General features: G+C 37.7%; 1 protein-coding gene across 1 annotated transcript in view; it reads right to left on the bottom strand.

Annotated features, from left to right (window-relative positions):
• Nucleotides 1–572: 572 nt before the first annotated feature.
• LOC125916912 (importin-11-like) overlaps nucleotides 573–16,489 on the bottom strand; it is a 38,866-nt gene continuing 22,949 nt past the window's right edge. Inside the window, exons 3-5 of the mRNA XM_049623155.1 lie at nucleotides 16,107–16,207; nucleotides 3,350–3,422; nucleotides 573–1,769 (exon numbers count right to left, since the gene is read on the bottom strand). Coding sequence (XP_049479112.1) covers nucleotides 1,548–1,769; nucleotides 3,350–3,422; nucleotides 16,107–16,207 — 396 coding nt within the window. The 3' untranslated portion in view covers nucleotides 573–1,547. The remainder of the gene's footprint in view (nucleotides 1,770–3,349; nucleotides 3,423–16,106; nucleotides 16,208–16,489) is intronic.

Below are 16,489 nucleotides of genomic sequence, written 5' to 3'. Positions count from 1 at the left end.
AGCAAGAAATTCACAGAAAAACCTAAGAGGATAAACAGTCCAGTTTTTAAATCCTAGTCGGCTTTTGGGGCACCTGGGGGGCTCAGTTGGTTAAGTGTTCAACTCCTGATTTCAGCCCAGGTCACGATCTCATGGTTCATGGGATCTAGCACTGCCTTGGGTTCTGCACAGACAGCACACAGCCTGCTTGGGATTCTCTTTCTCTCTCTCTGCCCATCCCCAAATAGTGTGTGTGTATGTGTGTGTGTGCACGCTCTCTCTCTCAAAATAAATGAAAATAAACTTTTTTAAAAAAATCCTAGTTGGCTATCAAGCAAAAGCAACAATGATCTAAAAAGCAATCTTCGGGGCACCTGGGTGGCTCATTCGGTTGAGCGTCCGACTTCGGCTCAGGTCATGATCTCACGGTCTGTGAGTTCGAGCCCCACATCGGGCTCTGTGCTGACAGCTCAGAGCCTGGAGCCCATTTCAGATTCTGTGTCTCCCTCTCTCTCTGCCCCTCCCCTGTTCATGCTCTGTCTCTGTCTCAAAAATAAACAAACATTTTAAAAAAATTAAAAAAAAAAAAAAAGCAATCTTCAACAAACGCAATTTCTCTTATATTCAACATCCTTGAATAAATCTAAGATTGGCTATTTAAAACCACTAGGTTAAAAGTAAAGAGAACCAGGGCACCTGGGTGGCTCAGTCTCTTAAGCATGTGACTTCAGCTCAGGTCATGATCTCTCAGTTTGGGAGTTCAAGCACCACATCGGGCTCTGTGCGGACAGCTTAGAGACAGGAGCCTGCTTCAGAATCTTTGCCTCTCTCTCTGCCCCCCCGCCTCAAAAATAAACAAACACTAAAAAAAAATTTTTTTTGAAAGAAAGTATAGGGAACCTAATGGAATTCTGGCTTAAACTTTGATGTACGTAGGAATCACCTGGGGAGCCTGTTAAAAATGCAGATTCCCAAATTATATGGTCAAAGTGAGGCTTACAAAAGGCAAAAATACTATGAGAGTCACCAGTGTTACAAGGTGCAGTCCAAAACAGGTTGAACAGCATGAAAATCACTACTTTAGTAAGGTGAAAACAGTCAAATACAAAAATGTCAAAGTAAGTGAATGAAAAAAGCAAAGTCTTTTCAACAAATGGTGTTAAAACAACCAATAAAGGGCTCTCACCCACCAGTTATGTCAAACTCCCTCCCTATATCTGACCTACATCCATCAATTACCCAAGCAAGTCAAAATTTTAACTTTCTGAATTTCAGCTCTATCCCTCATAAATGCTCCCTTTTATCGCAGCTTCTTTTTCCCATGTGAACTTCAATACCCTCAAAACAGTCTCTGCCTTCAGACTGTTCTCTACCAACCAATACCCCGCTTCTGGCAACCTAGCCATCTTATGGGTCGCATCACTATCCAGTTTAAAATCTTTCAGATGTTATCTATTATTCTAAACTTTCTAAGGTCAAATGGAAAGAATTCATAATCTTTCGATACAATAGAGAAGTAAAATTACAAACATTTCTACACAAGTAGCAGTTCTCATAATCAAAATTAACTATGTTAAATCACTTACATCATAAAACAATTTCCTATCAGCAGCCAGACGTTTGGAAGCCAGAGTCTTGGTAACATGATAGAAGGTAAGTAATGCTCTGTGCTGTCGAAGATCATCTTGGACTTTCACAGATTCTATAAGAGTGGGAATGAGTTCAGGCCACTGTCTAGGACAGTCCAATCTAGCAACTTTTGCAATCAGCACTGCAATCTGAGTTGCAATCTAAAGGGAAACAAAGTAGTCATCAGAAACACACATATATAATCAAAGCAACAGATAAGGAATGCATTCACAGTTGAAAATTACCTTCTGGTCAGTTATACATTTGACAAAAGTGAATACAATTTCACTGAAAACTTCTTACTTAAGACAGTGGTTCACCAAGTATGGTCTATGAATCCCTTGAAGAGGGGAAGGGGGCTAAGACCCTTTCAGGGATCTGCAAGGTCTCTCTTTAATTTATCACTGTGATGCTAGATGTTCTTCATGTAACTTTTCCTAAAATAATACTTGGCAACAGAGTATAGGAAGCAGCAGATATGAAAATCTAGATGTTTTCTTTTAAATATCCAGACACTATGGAGATAAACAATAATGCAAAACAATGCCACTCTTCTCCTTAAATATGTATTTGTTGGGGGAAACAACTATGCTTCATTTTTTTTTAATTCTATTTATGTTAACAAGTAATGGTTTTATTAATATTAAAAAATTTGTTTCAATTGATAACACAGTAAATATCAAGATATAATGTGCCGTTTTATTTTAGCAGAATAAAGAAGTTTTAAGACCACAAAGTTTGAGAATCACTGACCTAAGAGTAGAAATGAACATCAAATATTATGTTTGTAAATAATGACATTTGTACAGATCAGTGTTTCCCAAATGCTGGCTGACAGAACATATTAAGCAATGGTTTATCACAAACCCCTCCCAACCATCTCCTGCCCCAGTGAGAAATATTTCTTTAATCCCAATCTTCCCTCACCTCCTTCAAGGGACTACAAAGCAGAGAACTAAGATCACTGTAGAACAGATTGAGATAGAACTGGATTAGATACATCACAAAATCCAGTGAGGCTAAATATTCAAATTAAAATAATTAAGTGTAATAAATAGTAACTTGTAAAAATTTACGAATTTTTGAATCCATATGCAAAACATTCTTACATGCAAAATCTCACTGTAAAGGGAAGAAAGAAATGGAACTGAATAATCTATTACAGTATATAGGGAGAAGTGAAAATGTCATGGGTGTCGGGAATAGACAAGATATACTGTAGTCTAAAAAAAGGAGGGGAATGGGGTGCCTGGGTGGTCTGAGCATCCATCCAGTTTCCCCTCAGGTCATGATCTTATGGGTTCAGGTTTGTGAGTTTAGACCCTGCACTGAGCTTGCTGCTGAGAGCACAGAGCCCGCTTCAGATCCTCTGTCCCTTGCTCTCTCTGCCCCTACCCTGCTCGCTCACTCTTTCAAAAATGAATAAACATTCAAATAAAATTTTAAAAAGGAGGTAGAGAATAACAAATCATCAAAATTAATTTCTATGCAATAAGACTAGAAATATATAGAAACTTGCTTTCAATACTGTATTTCTTAAAATGACTTCTGAATTTTAAAACAGCCAAATATAACGAAAATTCTTGACAGCTAGAAATTAACCTCAAAATTTAAAACCCACAAATATTACAAATAGACATGATAAAATTGCATTTTTCCTGCCAAAAAACAAAATTAGTTCGGAAACGAAGTAGAAAGTAGGGGAACAGAAAGCATACTTAGCATTCATTTTCTCACTAACCTGGTTTACTGGTTCGTTGAAGTTGGTGATTAGCCCTGCACGCAACGTAGATTTCTCCTCCTCTGAGAGAGCACTATAAAAAGATAAATTCATTATGCAAGAGGATGCTACCTAACAATAAACATAGATAAGCACTACTTTGAATTTTAACAATAAAAAGCCTTTCAAAAAAGAGGCCACTCATTAGTTTTGGTAAATAAATAGAATTATTGCCATTACTTGTATATTGACACATCAAGTAATTCCTAAGTGTAAAGCTCCTTCACAAGTGAATACAAAGTACAAAATAGTAAGCAACAGGAAATAAGACAAATCCAGAATGACAAATGTGGTACTGTGACATCTGCTTTATTAATATAAAAATAGTTGCCTAAAAAAAATTAATGGCTTCTTAAAAAAAAAAAAAAAGTGTGTATGAATAAATATTAGCCTTCCACTGATTTCTTTTATAAAATCTGAGTGAGGTTATTCTATAGGGGAAGGGATCAGGAATCAGAGGATATTTGCAATTCAAGACTTATTAGAAAGCAACTAGTTTAGGGGGCCTTGGAGGCCCCCTGCTGTATCAGCGCAGAGCCTGCTTAAGAGCCTCTGTCCACCTCTCTCTGCCCCTCCCACGCCTGCACATGTTCTCTCTCTCAAAAATAAACATTAAAAAAAAATCAACTAATTTATAATTTTTCATTTTACACCTCCAGGAAGGATAAAAACAATACTAACAATTCTGCCTGCAAATGAGTTAGTAAACTACAAGAGCAAAAGACCAGGATGGAGAATATTCACTATTAGAGTATACACATTTTGATTTTTGAAATATATGAATGTATTGTTTATTTAAAAATTACATTTTAAAGCCCCCATATTAAGGTTTTCCATTATGGCTATGATAGAGTAGATGGTATCAGATGAATCATGCCAGTAAGATCAGCTATAAAAGTGCTACACAACTTTGTTTTTTAAGTATTAAGGCATCTCTCTGTTACGAGTAGAACTGTGTCCCTCCAAAAAGATATGTTCAAGCCTTAACCCCAAGTATCTCTGAATCTGACCTTATTTTAAAACTGGACACTTGCTGATGTAATCAAGTCAGAATGAGGTCATAACAAATTAGGGTGGGCCCTGATCCAATGACTGGTGGTGCCCTTTACAAGGAAAGGAAAACGTGGACAGACACGGAACAAACACGTGAAAAGGCGGCCATGTGATGATGGAGGCAGAGATTGGGATTACAACTGCAAGCCAAAAACCCCTAACGATTGCAGACCACAAACAGAGACTAAAAAGAGACAAGGAAAGATTTTTCCCTAGGACCTTCAGAATAAGCAAAGCCTTGACAAGCATCTTCACCTTAGACTTCTAGCCTCCTGAACTGCGGGACAACACAATTCTGTTGTTGTAAGCTACCCAGTTTCTGGTAGTTAGTTATGGCAGACTGAAGAAACTAATGCAGCATCTAAAACAATGTAGGCAGCCATGACTTGAAGATGAAGGTCTAGAAAAAAGGGAGAGGAACTGTGATGAACCAGAACATTTCCCCTGGAGCTATCTGCCCATAAAAAATCAAAGCAGGAACTACACGACTAATGAGCTAAGAGATTTCACTAAGTCTCAAGTGCTGAAAAGGCAAAAACTGACGCTCAGGGCGAACCAGTAAGGCAGTACTTTGGTAAACACCCAAAGATTGCAGCTGAAACCCGAAGAAGGCTAAAAATTAGGATTAAGAGTAAACCAGAAAGATGGGGTGCCTGGGAGGCTCAGGTGGTTAAGGGTTTAACTTCGGCTCAGGTCATGATCTCGTGGTTCATTGATTTGAGCCCCGCATGGGGCTCTGTGTTGACAGCTCAGAGCCCGGAGCTTTCTTCAGATTCTGTGTCTCCCTCTTTCTCTCTCTGACCCTCCCCTGCTGGCTCTCAAAATAAATAAAAACATGTAAAAAAAAAATTAAAAAAAAAAAAGTAAACCAAAAAGAGATCACCCTCAACTAAGTCAAGGTTGAAGTCATATTCTATTTGCCTGCCTGGAAAAAATTAAAATTTTCTCTAAAGAAAAATAACAAAATTTCAAGCCTCTCCAATTTTCCCTCAACAATGCTTAGCATTCAGTCAAAAACTGACTATGTATACTACAAACCAGGTAAAAGTTATTAAAATCAAAACACAAATAAAAATAGGAGACACAAGGGTGCCTGGGTGGCTCAGTCGGTTAAGCATCCGACTTTGGCTCAGGTCATGATCTCACGATCCATGAGTTTGAGCCCCGCGTCGGACTCTGTGCTGAAAGCTCAGAGTCTGGAGCCTGCTTCCGATTCTGTGTCTCCCTCTCTCTCTGCCCCTCCCATACTTGTGCTCTGTCTCTGTCTCTCTCAAAAAATAAATAAAATGTAAAAAAAAAAAAAAAAAAAAAAAAAAAAAAAATTTTTTTTTTTTTTTAAAAATAGGAAGATACACAGGGCACATGGGTGGCTCAGTTAAGCATGCAACTCTTGATCTCAGCTCAGGTCTTGACCTCAGGGTACTGAGTTCAGGTCCCACAGTGGGCGCCATGCCAAAACAAAAGAAAAAAAACAAAAAACAAAAAAAAAAAAGAAAAAGAAAAAAGAAAAAACAAACAAAAACACCACACACACAGGAAATACAGACATTGTAATTATCAAAATCACACTTTAAAAAAATTATGAATTTGTTGATCAAAATAGGTGAAAACTGTACTATTTCACCACAGAGCTGGAATTCATTTAAAAACAAAAAACAAAAATAGGGGTGCCTGGGGGGCTCAGTAGGTTAAGTGTCTAACTCGGTTTCAGCTTAGGTCATGATCTCAGTCTGTGGGTTTGAGGCCCAGAGCCTGCTTGGGATTTTCTCTCTCTCTCCCTCTGTCTCTGCCCCTCCCCTGCCCATGCTCTCTCTCTCTCTCAAAATAAATAAACTTCAAAAACAATGTTTTAAAAAATACCAAAGGAAAATCCTAGAATTGACTTTTTAAAAAATAGCAAAATAAAGGTAACAAACTTAAAGAGAAGTCAGCAGAAAATATACAGATTAAAATACAATGAGGAAAAATGGACTTCTAGAGGCACCTAACTGGCTCTGTCTGTAGAGCATGCAACTCTTCATCTCTGGGCCATAAGTTCAATCCCTACCATGGGCGCAGAGCTTACTTTAAAAAAAAAAAAAAAGAAGAGGAGAAGAAAAAAAACTAGATTTCTAGTTTCAAGGTGTTCACTGACAGATGTACACCAAAAAACTGCTAAAGGCAATTCTTTGGCTGAAAACAAATGGATCCAGATGGAAGCCCAATACCACCGAAAGGAAGAACACTAGAAAGATAAATGTAAAGCACTACTGCTGCTGGCTTTTCAGGGAAAGATGGCAGAGAAGGAGAATCCTAAATCATCTTCCCACACATACAACGAGATAACACCCACATTTGTGTAAATAATCCAGAAAACGGCCCCAAGAATGGCAGAACAGACTCTTCACAGCTAAATGTAGACAAGAGGCAATACTGAAGAGGGCAGGCTGGGCAGAGGCGCGGTCAAGAGCAAAAGAGACCTGCAGGACTGTCCTAAGGAGGGAAGGATGAGACAGGCACAGAGAGGGAAGAGGAGCAAACCCCCACACCAGGTACCCCAGGCATGAAGGACACACACAGGTACACAAAGGGAGGACCAATCCCTGTAACATGTGGCTTAAAAACCAAAGAGGCCGCATAATCAGTGAGGCTTACCCCTGGAACATTAAAAATCATTGGGCAAGCTCTGGGAAAGCTGGGAAGGTAGGAGTCCCTGCCCTTGAAGAGACAGCACAACAAACAGCAAGCAAAGAGGCAGCAGTCTGAAAAACATGGGAAAGAGATTTGTTTACTACTCTCAAAGCCTGTGCTGGAGGGGCAGGGAGCTTTGGGAGACTTCTCCAAAAACAAAGGAGATATCAGGCACCATTTCCCTCCCCTAACCACAGCCTAGAAATGCAGACAAATGATGGAACCAGTCAGCACCAACGCTCTTCACCTAGCCTGCTAACAGTGTGCCCCACTCCGGTATTCTCCTGAGGATCTGCCCTGTACAATACCTCGTTGGCTAGAGCCATACAAAGCAGTGCCACAAGCCGGGTAGTGTGCACACAGCCCCAAAACGGGCCAGAATACTCCAAAGGGGCTCCCACCACTGAAGGAGAGAGGATGCAGAAACATCTATCACGCAAACGGATGTCAAAAGAAAGCCAAAGTAGCCAAGGTTATATTAGACATAATAAACTTCAGAACAAAAAGATGAACCAAGAGAAAAGAAAGACACCATACAATAATAATGGGAAAGGGGCACCTGGGTGGCTCAGGTCATGATGTCATGGTTCATGGGCTCAAGCCCCACATCAGGCTCTGTGCTCACAGCTCAGAGCCTGGAGTCTGCCTTCCGATTCTGTGTCTCCCTCTCTCTCTGCCCCTCCGTCATTTGCACTCTGTCTCTCTCTCTCTCTCTCTCTCTCTCTCTCTCTCTCTCAAAAATAAACATTAAAAAGTTTTTAAAAAAATGGGAAAAATCAAACAAGAAGATATAATAGTAAATATTTATGCACACAACATACAAGTACCCAAATACATAAAACAGTTAATAACAAACATAAAAGAACTAATCCATAATAACACAATAATAATAAAGGACTTTAATATCTCATTTACATCAATGGACAGATCATCTAAACAGAACATCAGCAAGAGAAAGAGAGGAATTTAACAGATATAGTCAGAACATTCCATCCTTAAACAGGAGAATACACATTCTTTACAAGTGCAAACAGAACATTCTGTAGAATAGATTACGCATTAGCCCTTAAAAAAAAACCTCAACAAATTAAGACTATAATCATTCCACACATATGACCACAATGATATGAAACTAGAAGTCATTCACAAGAAAAAATCTGGCAAGATCACAAATACATGGAGGTTAAATAACAAGCTACTAAACAATGAATGGGGCAACCAGGAAATAAAAAAATAAAAAAAATACAAGGAAACAAATGAAAACACAATGGTCCAAAATCTCTGGGATGCAGCAAAAGTGGTTCTAAGAGGGAAGTTAAGAGCAAAACAGCTCAATCACAAGAGCAGGGTGCATACAACACACACAGGAGCTATCACTGAGGTGCCATGTTGTGGTGAATGGGAAAGTGCACTACAGGATCTCTTCTTCATTAAGCCACGACTTTCAAAATCAGGAGGGGTGGCTGACTTTTCCTAACACACAGGAACAGATACAGAGAGTCTGACAAAATGAAGACACAGAGGAATGTGTCCCAAATGAAAGAACAGGACAAAATCATAGCAAGAGAGCTAAAGGAAATGGAGGTAAGTAATATGCCCGATAGGACAATTTAAAGTAATGATCATAGCTACTCACTGGACTTGACAAGAGAGAACTGCTTCAGTGGTCTTAACAAAGAGACAGAAAACAAAAAAGAAACAATCAGAGATGAACAACTCAGTAACTTAAAATAAAGATTCAATGGATGCAGTAAATAGATTAGAGGAAGCAGAAGAATGGAGGACAGAGTAGTGAAAAGTAAGTAATCAAGTTGAACAAGAGAAAAAAAAAATACGAAATGAAAATGGAGTAAGGGAATTTAGCAACACCATCAAGCATAATAACATTCACATTACAGGGATCCCAGAAGGAGAACAGAGAGAAAAGAAAGCAGAAAATGTACATGAAGAAATAGCTGAAACTTCCCAAATCTAGAGAAACACACCCAAACCCAGGAGGCAAAGAAAGCTCCCCAAAAAAACAACCCAAAGTGGTCCACACCAAGACAAGTAGTAATTAAAATGACAAAAAATAGTGATGAAAGATTTGCAAAAGCAGCAAGAAAAAACAGTTACATACAAGGGAAACCCCACAAGGCTATAATCGGGATTTTTCAACAAACTCTGTAGGCCAGCACAAAGTGGCATGATATATTCAAAATGCTGAAAGAAAAGGGGGGAAAAAAAAACTACAACCAAGAATACTGTATCCAATAAGGCTGTCACACAGATCAGGAGAGAGAAAGGGTTTCACTGACAAACCAAATTTACAGGAATTCATGACCACTACAACCAGCCCTACAAGAAATGTTAAAGGGGATCCTTGTAGTTAAAAAAAAAAAAAAGACCATAAGTAGGAGTAAGAAAAGTAGGAAGCACAATAAAAGGGTGTAAATATGACACCATATACAAAGAATGTGGAAGAGAGAGTAGTAAAGAAAGGGTTCAAACTTAAGCAACCATCAACTTAATATACACTGCTATCTGCAGATGTCATATGTAAATCTAATGGCAACCACAAGTCAAAAAATTGGAATAGATATGCAAAAAATAAAGAGAAAGAAAACAAGTACATCACTAAAGAAAGCCATCAAACTGTGAGAGAAAGGAGCTAGAGAAAAAAGGACTAGAGAAAAACTACAAAAGCGACCACAAAACAGGTAACAAAATGGCAGTAAGTATAGACCTATCAATAAATACTCTGAATGCAAACGGAAAAAATACTCCAATCAAAAGACATGGCGTGACAGAATGGATAAAAAAGCAAGATCCATCTATACACTGCCTATCAGAGACTAATTTCAGACCTGAAGACAAATGTAGATGGAAAGTAAAGGGATGGAAAAGCAGGTATCATGCAAATGAGTGCCAAAGAAAATGGGGTAGCAATACTTACATCACACAAAATAGACTCTAAGACAAACACTGTAACAAGAGACAAAGAAGGACACTAGGTAACCTTAAAGGGAACAATCCAACAAGATAGTGCACATGGAACACATCTCCAGAACATATCACCTATTAGGCCACAAAACAAGCCTCAACAAATTCAAAAGGACTCAACTCATACCGTGCAACTTTTCTGACTACAATGCTATGAAACAAGAAATCAATCACATGAAAAAAAATTGAGAAAGAACACAAATACAGGGGGTTAAACAACATACACTAAACCATGAATGGGTCAACCAAAAAAATCAAGGATGAAATTTAAAAAATACAGAGACATATGAAAATGAAAAGCCCTTGACTTTGAGATACAGCAATAGCTGTTCTAAGAGTGAAGTTTATAGCCACACAGGCCTACCTCAAGACACAAGAAAATCTCAAATAAACAACCTACCTTTATACCTAAAGGGGCTAGAGAAAGAACATAACAAAATCCAAAACCAGTAGAAGGAAGGAAAAAATAAACACTTGGGCAGAAATCAATCAAACAGAAACTAAAAAAAAAACAATAGAACACATCAATGAAACCAGGAACTGGTTCTTTCAAAAGATCAACAAAATTGACAAACCTTTAGCTAGACCAAAAAAGAAAAGAAAAGAAAAAAAAAAAAAAAGAGAGAGAGAGAGAGAGGACTCAAAATCATAAATGAAAAAGGAGAAATAACAACCAACACCACAGAAACATAAAGTATTATAAGAGAATATTATGAAAAAATACGTGACAACAAAACGGACAACTTATGAGAAATGGATAAATTCCTAAAAATATAGAACCTCCCAAAAGTGAATCAGGAATACAAAATTTTTTGAAGACCAATTACCAGGAATGAAATTGAATCAGTAGTCAAAAACCTCCCAACAAGCAAAAGTCCAGGACCAGACGGCTTCATAGGCAAATTCTAGCAAACATTTAAAGGTAAACATCAAATTTAACATATTAAAATTAATACCTATTCTTATCAAACTATTTCAAAAAAGAGAGGAGGGAAAGTTTCCAAATTCAGCCTATGGGGCCAGGAGTACAGATAACAAAATCAGATGAAGATAATACAAAAAACTACAACAGGCCAAAACCTCTGATGCTTACAAGAGGACTATTTTATTTTAACGTTTATTTATTATTGAGAGACAGAGAGAGAGCGTGAGCAGGGGAGGAACCGAGAGACGGGGAGACACAGAATCTGAAACAGGCTCCAGGTTCCGAGCTGTTGGCACAGGGCCCGATGCGGGGCTCTAACTCACGGACCGTGAGATCATGACCTGAGCCCAAGTCGGATGCTCAACCGACTGAGCCATCCAGGTGCCCCACAAAAGGACTATTTTTAAAAACAACAACAAAGATTGGGCACCTGGGTGGCTCAGTCGGTTGAGCATCCGACTTCTGCGCAGGTCACGATCTCACAGGTCATGAGTTCAAGCTCCACACAGGGCTCCATGCCAACAGCTCAGAACCTGGAGCCTGCTTCAGATTCTGTGTCTCCCTCTCTCTCCGACCCTCTCCCATTTCCCACTCTGTCTCTCACTCAAAAAATATAAATAAGCATTAAAAAAAAGATTTTAGGGGCTCCTGGGTGGCTCAGTCGGTTAAGTGTCCGACTTCAGCTCAGGTCATGATCTCGCAGTCCGTGAGATCGAGCCCCGCGTGGGGCTCTGGGCTGATGGCTCAGAGCCTGGAGCCTGCTTCCGATTCTGTGTCTCCCTCTCTCTCTGCCCCTCCCCTGTTCATGCTCTGTCTCTCTCTGTCTCAAAAATAAATAAACGTTAAAAAAAAAAAAAAATTAAAAAAAATAAAAAATAAAACATAAAAAAATTTAAAAAAGGCTTTAAATAGAACAAAGAAATTGAAAGAAAAAAGCAGAACAAGATGTACCATGCAACCATAAGACGGTTGATGTACCTCTATTAAAATCAGACAAACTATGCTGGATGCCACACACATTACTAGAAACAAAGAGGAACATTTCATGATTAGGACAAGGTCAATTCAACAAAAATGTAAAAACATTTAACTTGTATGATCCTAATAATATAGTCCCTGTACATATACAGCAAAAACAGAATGTAAAGAAGAAATGGCCAAATCCTTAATCCTATTTGGAGATAACATATCTGTCTCAGAAAATGATGAAAAAAGCAACAACAAAATCAATAAGGATATAGAAAATGTGAATAGCATAACTGACCAATTATGGCAAAACACACATATAACAGGCACACATATAACATTTCAGGCACACATATAACATTTAACACAGAACAATATACTGAGATTGTAACACAAGACAGCACATTTCCAAGGATGAAATCGGTAACAAAAGAATAACTAAAAAGCCCACATCCTGGAAATCAGGAAATATACTTCTAATTAACCCATGGGTATAAAAAGAAATCACAAGAGGAATTCTAAAATCTTATCAACTGAGTGGTAATAAAACTGAATTAAAGCTAAGATTACAAGAAAACACCTAATGTTTTAAATGCATATATAAGGAAAACTAAAAGTGAATTATCTATGCTTCCATTTCAAAAAGCTAGAAACCAGCAAGTTAAATCGGAAAAAGTAAAGAAAGTAGTAACAACTAAAGCAAAGACAGAAAGGCCACAGGACAAAGAGAGAATCCAAAAACAGATCCTTATATATGAACAGCACATACAAGGGAACCACTGAAATGTGTTAGAGAAGGAATACCGGCTGCAGCCTCACTCCGCATACACACCTAACAAAGAAATCACTTCCAGACAGACAATCCACCTAAGTGTAAAACAGAAAACAATGCTTCTAGCAGAAAGTGCAGAATATTTTCATAATCTTGGACTAAGCAAACATTTTATAATAGGCTCCAAAAAAATATAAAAATAGCTAAGTTGAACCTCATTAAAATTAAGAATTTCTCCTCAAAAAACACAAGAAAGTGAAAAGGCACGTGACAGAGAGAAAATATTTCCAATGTGTATTTTCTTTTTTTTTTTTATTTTTTTATTTTTTTTTTTAACATTTATTTATTTTTGAGACAGAGAGAGACAGAGCATGAACGGGGGAGGGTCAGAGAGAGAGGGAGACACAGAATCTGAAACAGGCTCCAGGCTCTGAGCGGTCAGCACAGAGCCCGATGCGGGGCTTGAACTCACGGACCGGACCGTGCGATCATGACCTGAGCTGAAGTCGGACACTTAACCGACTGAGCCACCCAGGCGCCCCTCCAATGTGTATTTTCAACAAAAGTCCAAAACCTATGAAGTCCCAGAAATCAGTAAGATAACCCATTTTTTTGCACAATGGCAGCCCTTTATAAAAGCAGGATATTCAAATGGCTAATAAGTATATGAAAAAGATATTCATTGTTGGTCAGAAAAATGAAAAATTTACCAAAATGACAGATAAGACCAAATGTGCTAATGAGCAGCAAATGTCAACAGTGATATGCCCCTGTGGAAATGTAAATTAGTATGAACCTTTGAAAACAAATTGATGGTATTTACTACAGCTGAACACACATTTGACTACACATGACCAAAAAATGCACTTATGTGCAGTAAGATATGCAGAAGAGTTTTCAAGAAGCATTACTATTAATAGACAAAAACTAGGAACAACCTTAACGCCCAACAGCAGCAGAACAAATAGATATGCTATGTTCCTAACATGGAATATTTTCCTCCTACATATGAGAAAACTTTTCAGGCAATTACATGGGTAAATCTCACAAATGTAAAAATGAATGAAAGACACACAAAACAACATAGTATAAGATTTCCATTTGTGGAACTTCAGAAACAGGTAAGGTTAATGTATGGTTAAGAGATGTCAAATGTTGCTGGGGAGGGGTGCACAGGTGACCGCGAGGCAGGAGGAAGGCTTCTGGGCGCTACTAATGTTCCACCTACTTGCAAGTGCTAGTTACATGGATGTGGTCCCATTATAAATATTAAAACTGTACCCTTCATTTGTGCACTTTCTCAGTTATGTTGTATATTGTACTTCAATAACAGTCTCTATAAACCTTAACTATGACCAGGTGAGTAAACAAATGAGAAAACAAGATTAAGATAAACATTCAGGTGAAAAAGAGTCAAAGCCTAATGCAAGTCTAGGCTTTCCCATGAAAAATGATCTCTTTAATCCTTTTATGATTGTGTTGTACTTCCAACTTAGATATTAACCTGGAGAAAACTCATGTCTTTAGCAATTCTCCACTAATGGTTAACACTGCACCTTTAATTTCATGCACATGCTATCATTAGATGAATTCAGATTAGTTTCCAAGCACAAACTGCATAGTATCTAATTAATTAGGACCCAGTTAAAGTTGAATTATATACAGTAATGATCTGTAAGTTCAAACTGATGCTCATTCCGTGAAAATAGCGGTAGGGGCAGGAACTATATAAGATGAAACTTAGATAAGAACACACACAAGCAGATGTTTTAAGTGTGTTAAATTTAAATGAGTTCTATAACTGAGTGTTGCTCCCTTGCTGCGTTTCTGAGTACATTCTTACCATCCTTGCTCCCTCCCCACATTCATCTCCATTCCAGGGTATATCTCAATCTATACTAAAAGAAAAAGCTTCGGATTTAAGTACCTAATACCATATATCCCCTTTAACTTTTCATATTTAAACTAAATTCCCATTTTTAATTCTTTATGTGAATGTATGATCTGAAATATTGAATCTACCTTTAATTGAATCTACCTTTAATTCTACCTTCCAAAATTGTCATTGGTAACCATATTCTTCATATTAACTGGTAAAACAGAATGAATTTTCAGAGCTATCTAAAATTTAATTGGACAGAGCAATAGAAAGGTGTGCAGTGCTGCAATGGTTCCAGTAGATCAATAATACACAATTCCTCATCACTACTTCATTTCTCTCAAAATTATGAATTCTAAAGTAAGAGAAATGTTTATTTTATATTACAGTATCCTTAGTGCAGCCTTACAATACTCTAGTTGTTTTGGAGTGCCTGGGTGCCTCAGTCGGTTAAGTGTCTGACTTCGGCTCAGGTTATGATCTCATGGCTCATGAGTTTGAGCCCAGCATTGGGCTCTGGGCTGACAGCTCAGAGCCTGGAGCCTGCTTCAGATTCTGTGTCTCCCTATCTCTCTGTCCCTCCCCTGCTCACGCTCTCCCTTTCTCTCTCAAAAATAAACATCAAAAAAAATTTCTTTAAATATTCTAATTGCTTCTAATATTATTCAAGAGCATATTCTATACGCACCTTGAAGTACTCTGACAAGTTTATTTTTTTAAGGACTTATGAATATAAAGAACATAAAGAGCTATAGTGCCATCTACTGGGGAACAAAGACTAAGTTACTTCTTTAGCAAAGTTCACTCTATTTTATCAAATGAATTCAAGGGTCATGTCTATATTTAATTTCCATCTATTACATAACATATAATTAACTATCAAGAGATATCTTTTCACTTAACCATCTATAGAGCAGTTACAACTCAATCTGAGGGGATGACAAATGGCTACGACCCTATTCCCACCACAAAGGCAATTATGCAGAAGACTTGGAAGGTAAAATGACCTGGGATTTCCTTCTCAGTAACTTTTTTTCAAAATCCTAACTTCATACTTCTCTTAAAAAAAAAAAACAAAAAAACTTTGCAACCTAATTCATTCACTTAGCATTTTTGTGCCCATAAAATTGGATACCCTCAAAAGCAAAAGACAGCAAGAAATCCACAGCCTCCCTCTTAAATAAAAATAACTCGGGGAGAAAAGCAGTAATAGGAATACTGACATATAGAACCCTTTACTTCTTCAGTAGTTAACACATTTTTCTTTTAAATATCAAATGCTTTAAGAAAGTGAATGTCATCCTACACAGGGACCATGCTGACCTTCCTTGCACTGTTCTAACTTAATGTGTGTGCTGAAGCAAGCACAAATGCATTCTTCCACATAAAGAATAAAGATTAAGAGGAACATCTGTATACTGCCCCGAATCTGGAAAGGATTACATGGGCCAGGGAGAGTGACAGAACTTACTGAGGTGCTACACGTCTCCAATAACGATCAATTCCATTCTTAAAATATAGCACAGCAAGCCACCTTACATTTATATCCAGAGTGTGGTTTGTAAAAATATTCTGTAAAAAAAACAAAAAACAAAGCATTAAAATGAACATGTCATAAGTTAAAGTATAATTACTTTACCCATACTGAAATATGGATAACACTTTAAATGTTTCACTTAAGTGTTATCGCTACAGAGAACATGTTTTCTAAATCTCTATGAGCTCCAGAGTTCATGTAAGAAAGCGTACGTGGTAGAAGTATGTTCATTTTTAAGCTGAGTAATAAATATTTGGGATCCATTTAGTCTACTTTTAGATGTCTGAAAATTTTCCTAATAAAAAATTAAACTCAGA

This window comes from Panthera uncia, unplaced genomic scaffold (genome assembly GCF_023721935.1).
Source record: "Panthera uncia isolate 11264 unplaced genomic scaffold, Puncia_PCG_1.0 HiC_scaffold_1315, whole genome shotgun sequence".
Lineage (NCBI taxonomy): Eukaryota > Metazoa > Chordata > Mammalia > Carnivora > Felidae > Panthera > Panthera uncia.
The sequence above is the reverse complement of the archived record's forward strand: the minus strand, read 5'-3'. Positions and strand labels throughout refer to the sequence as shown.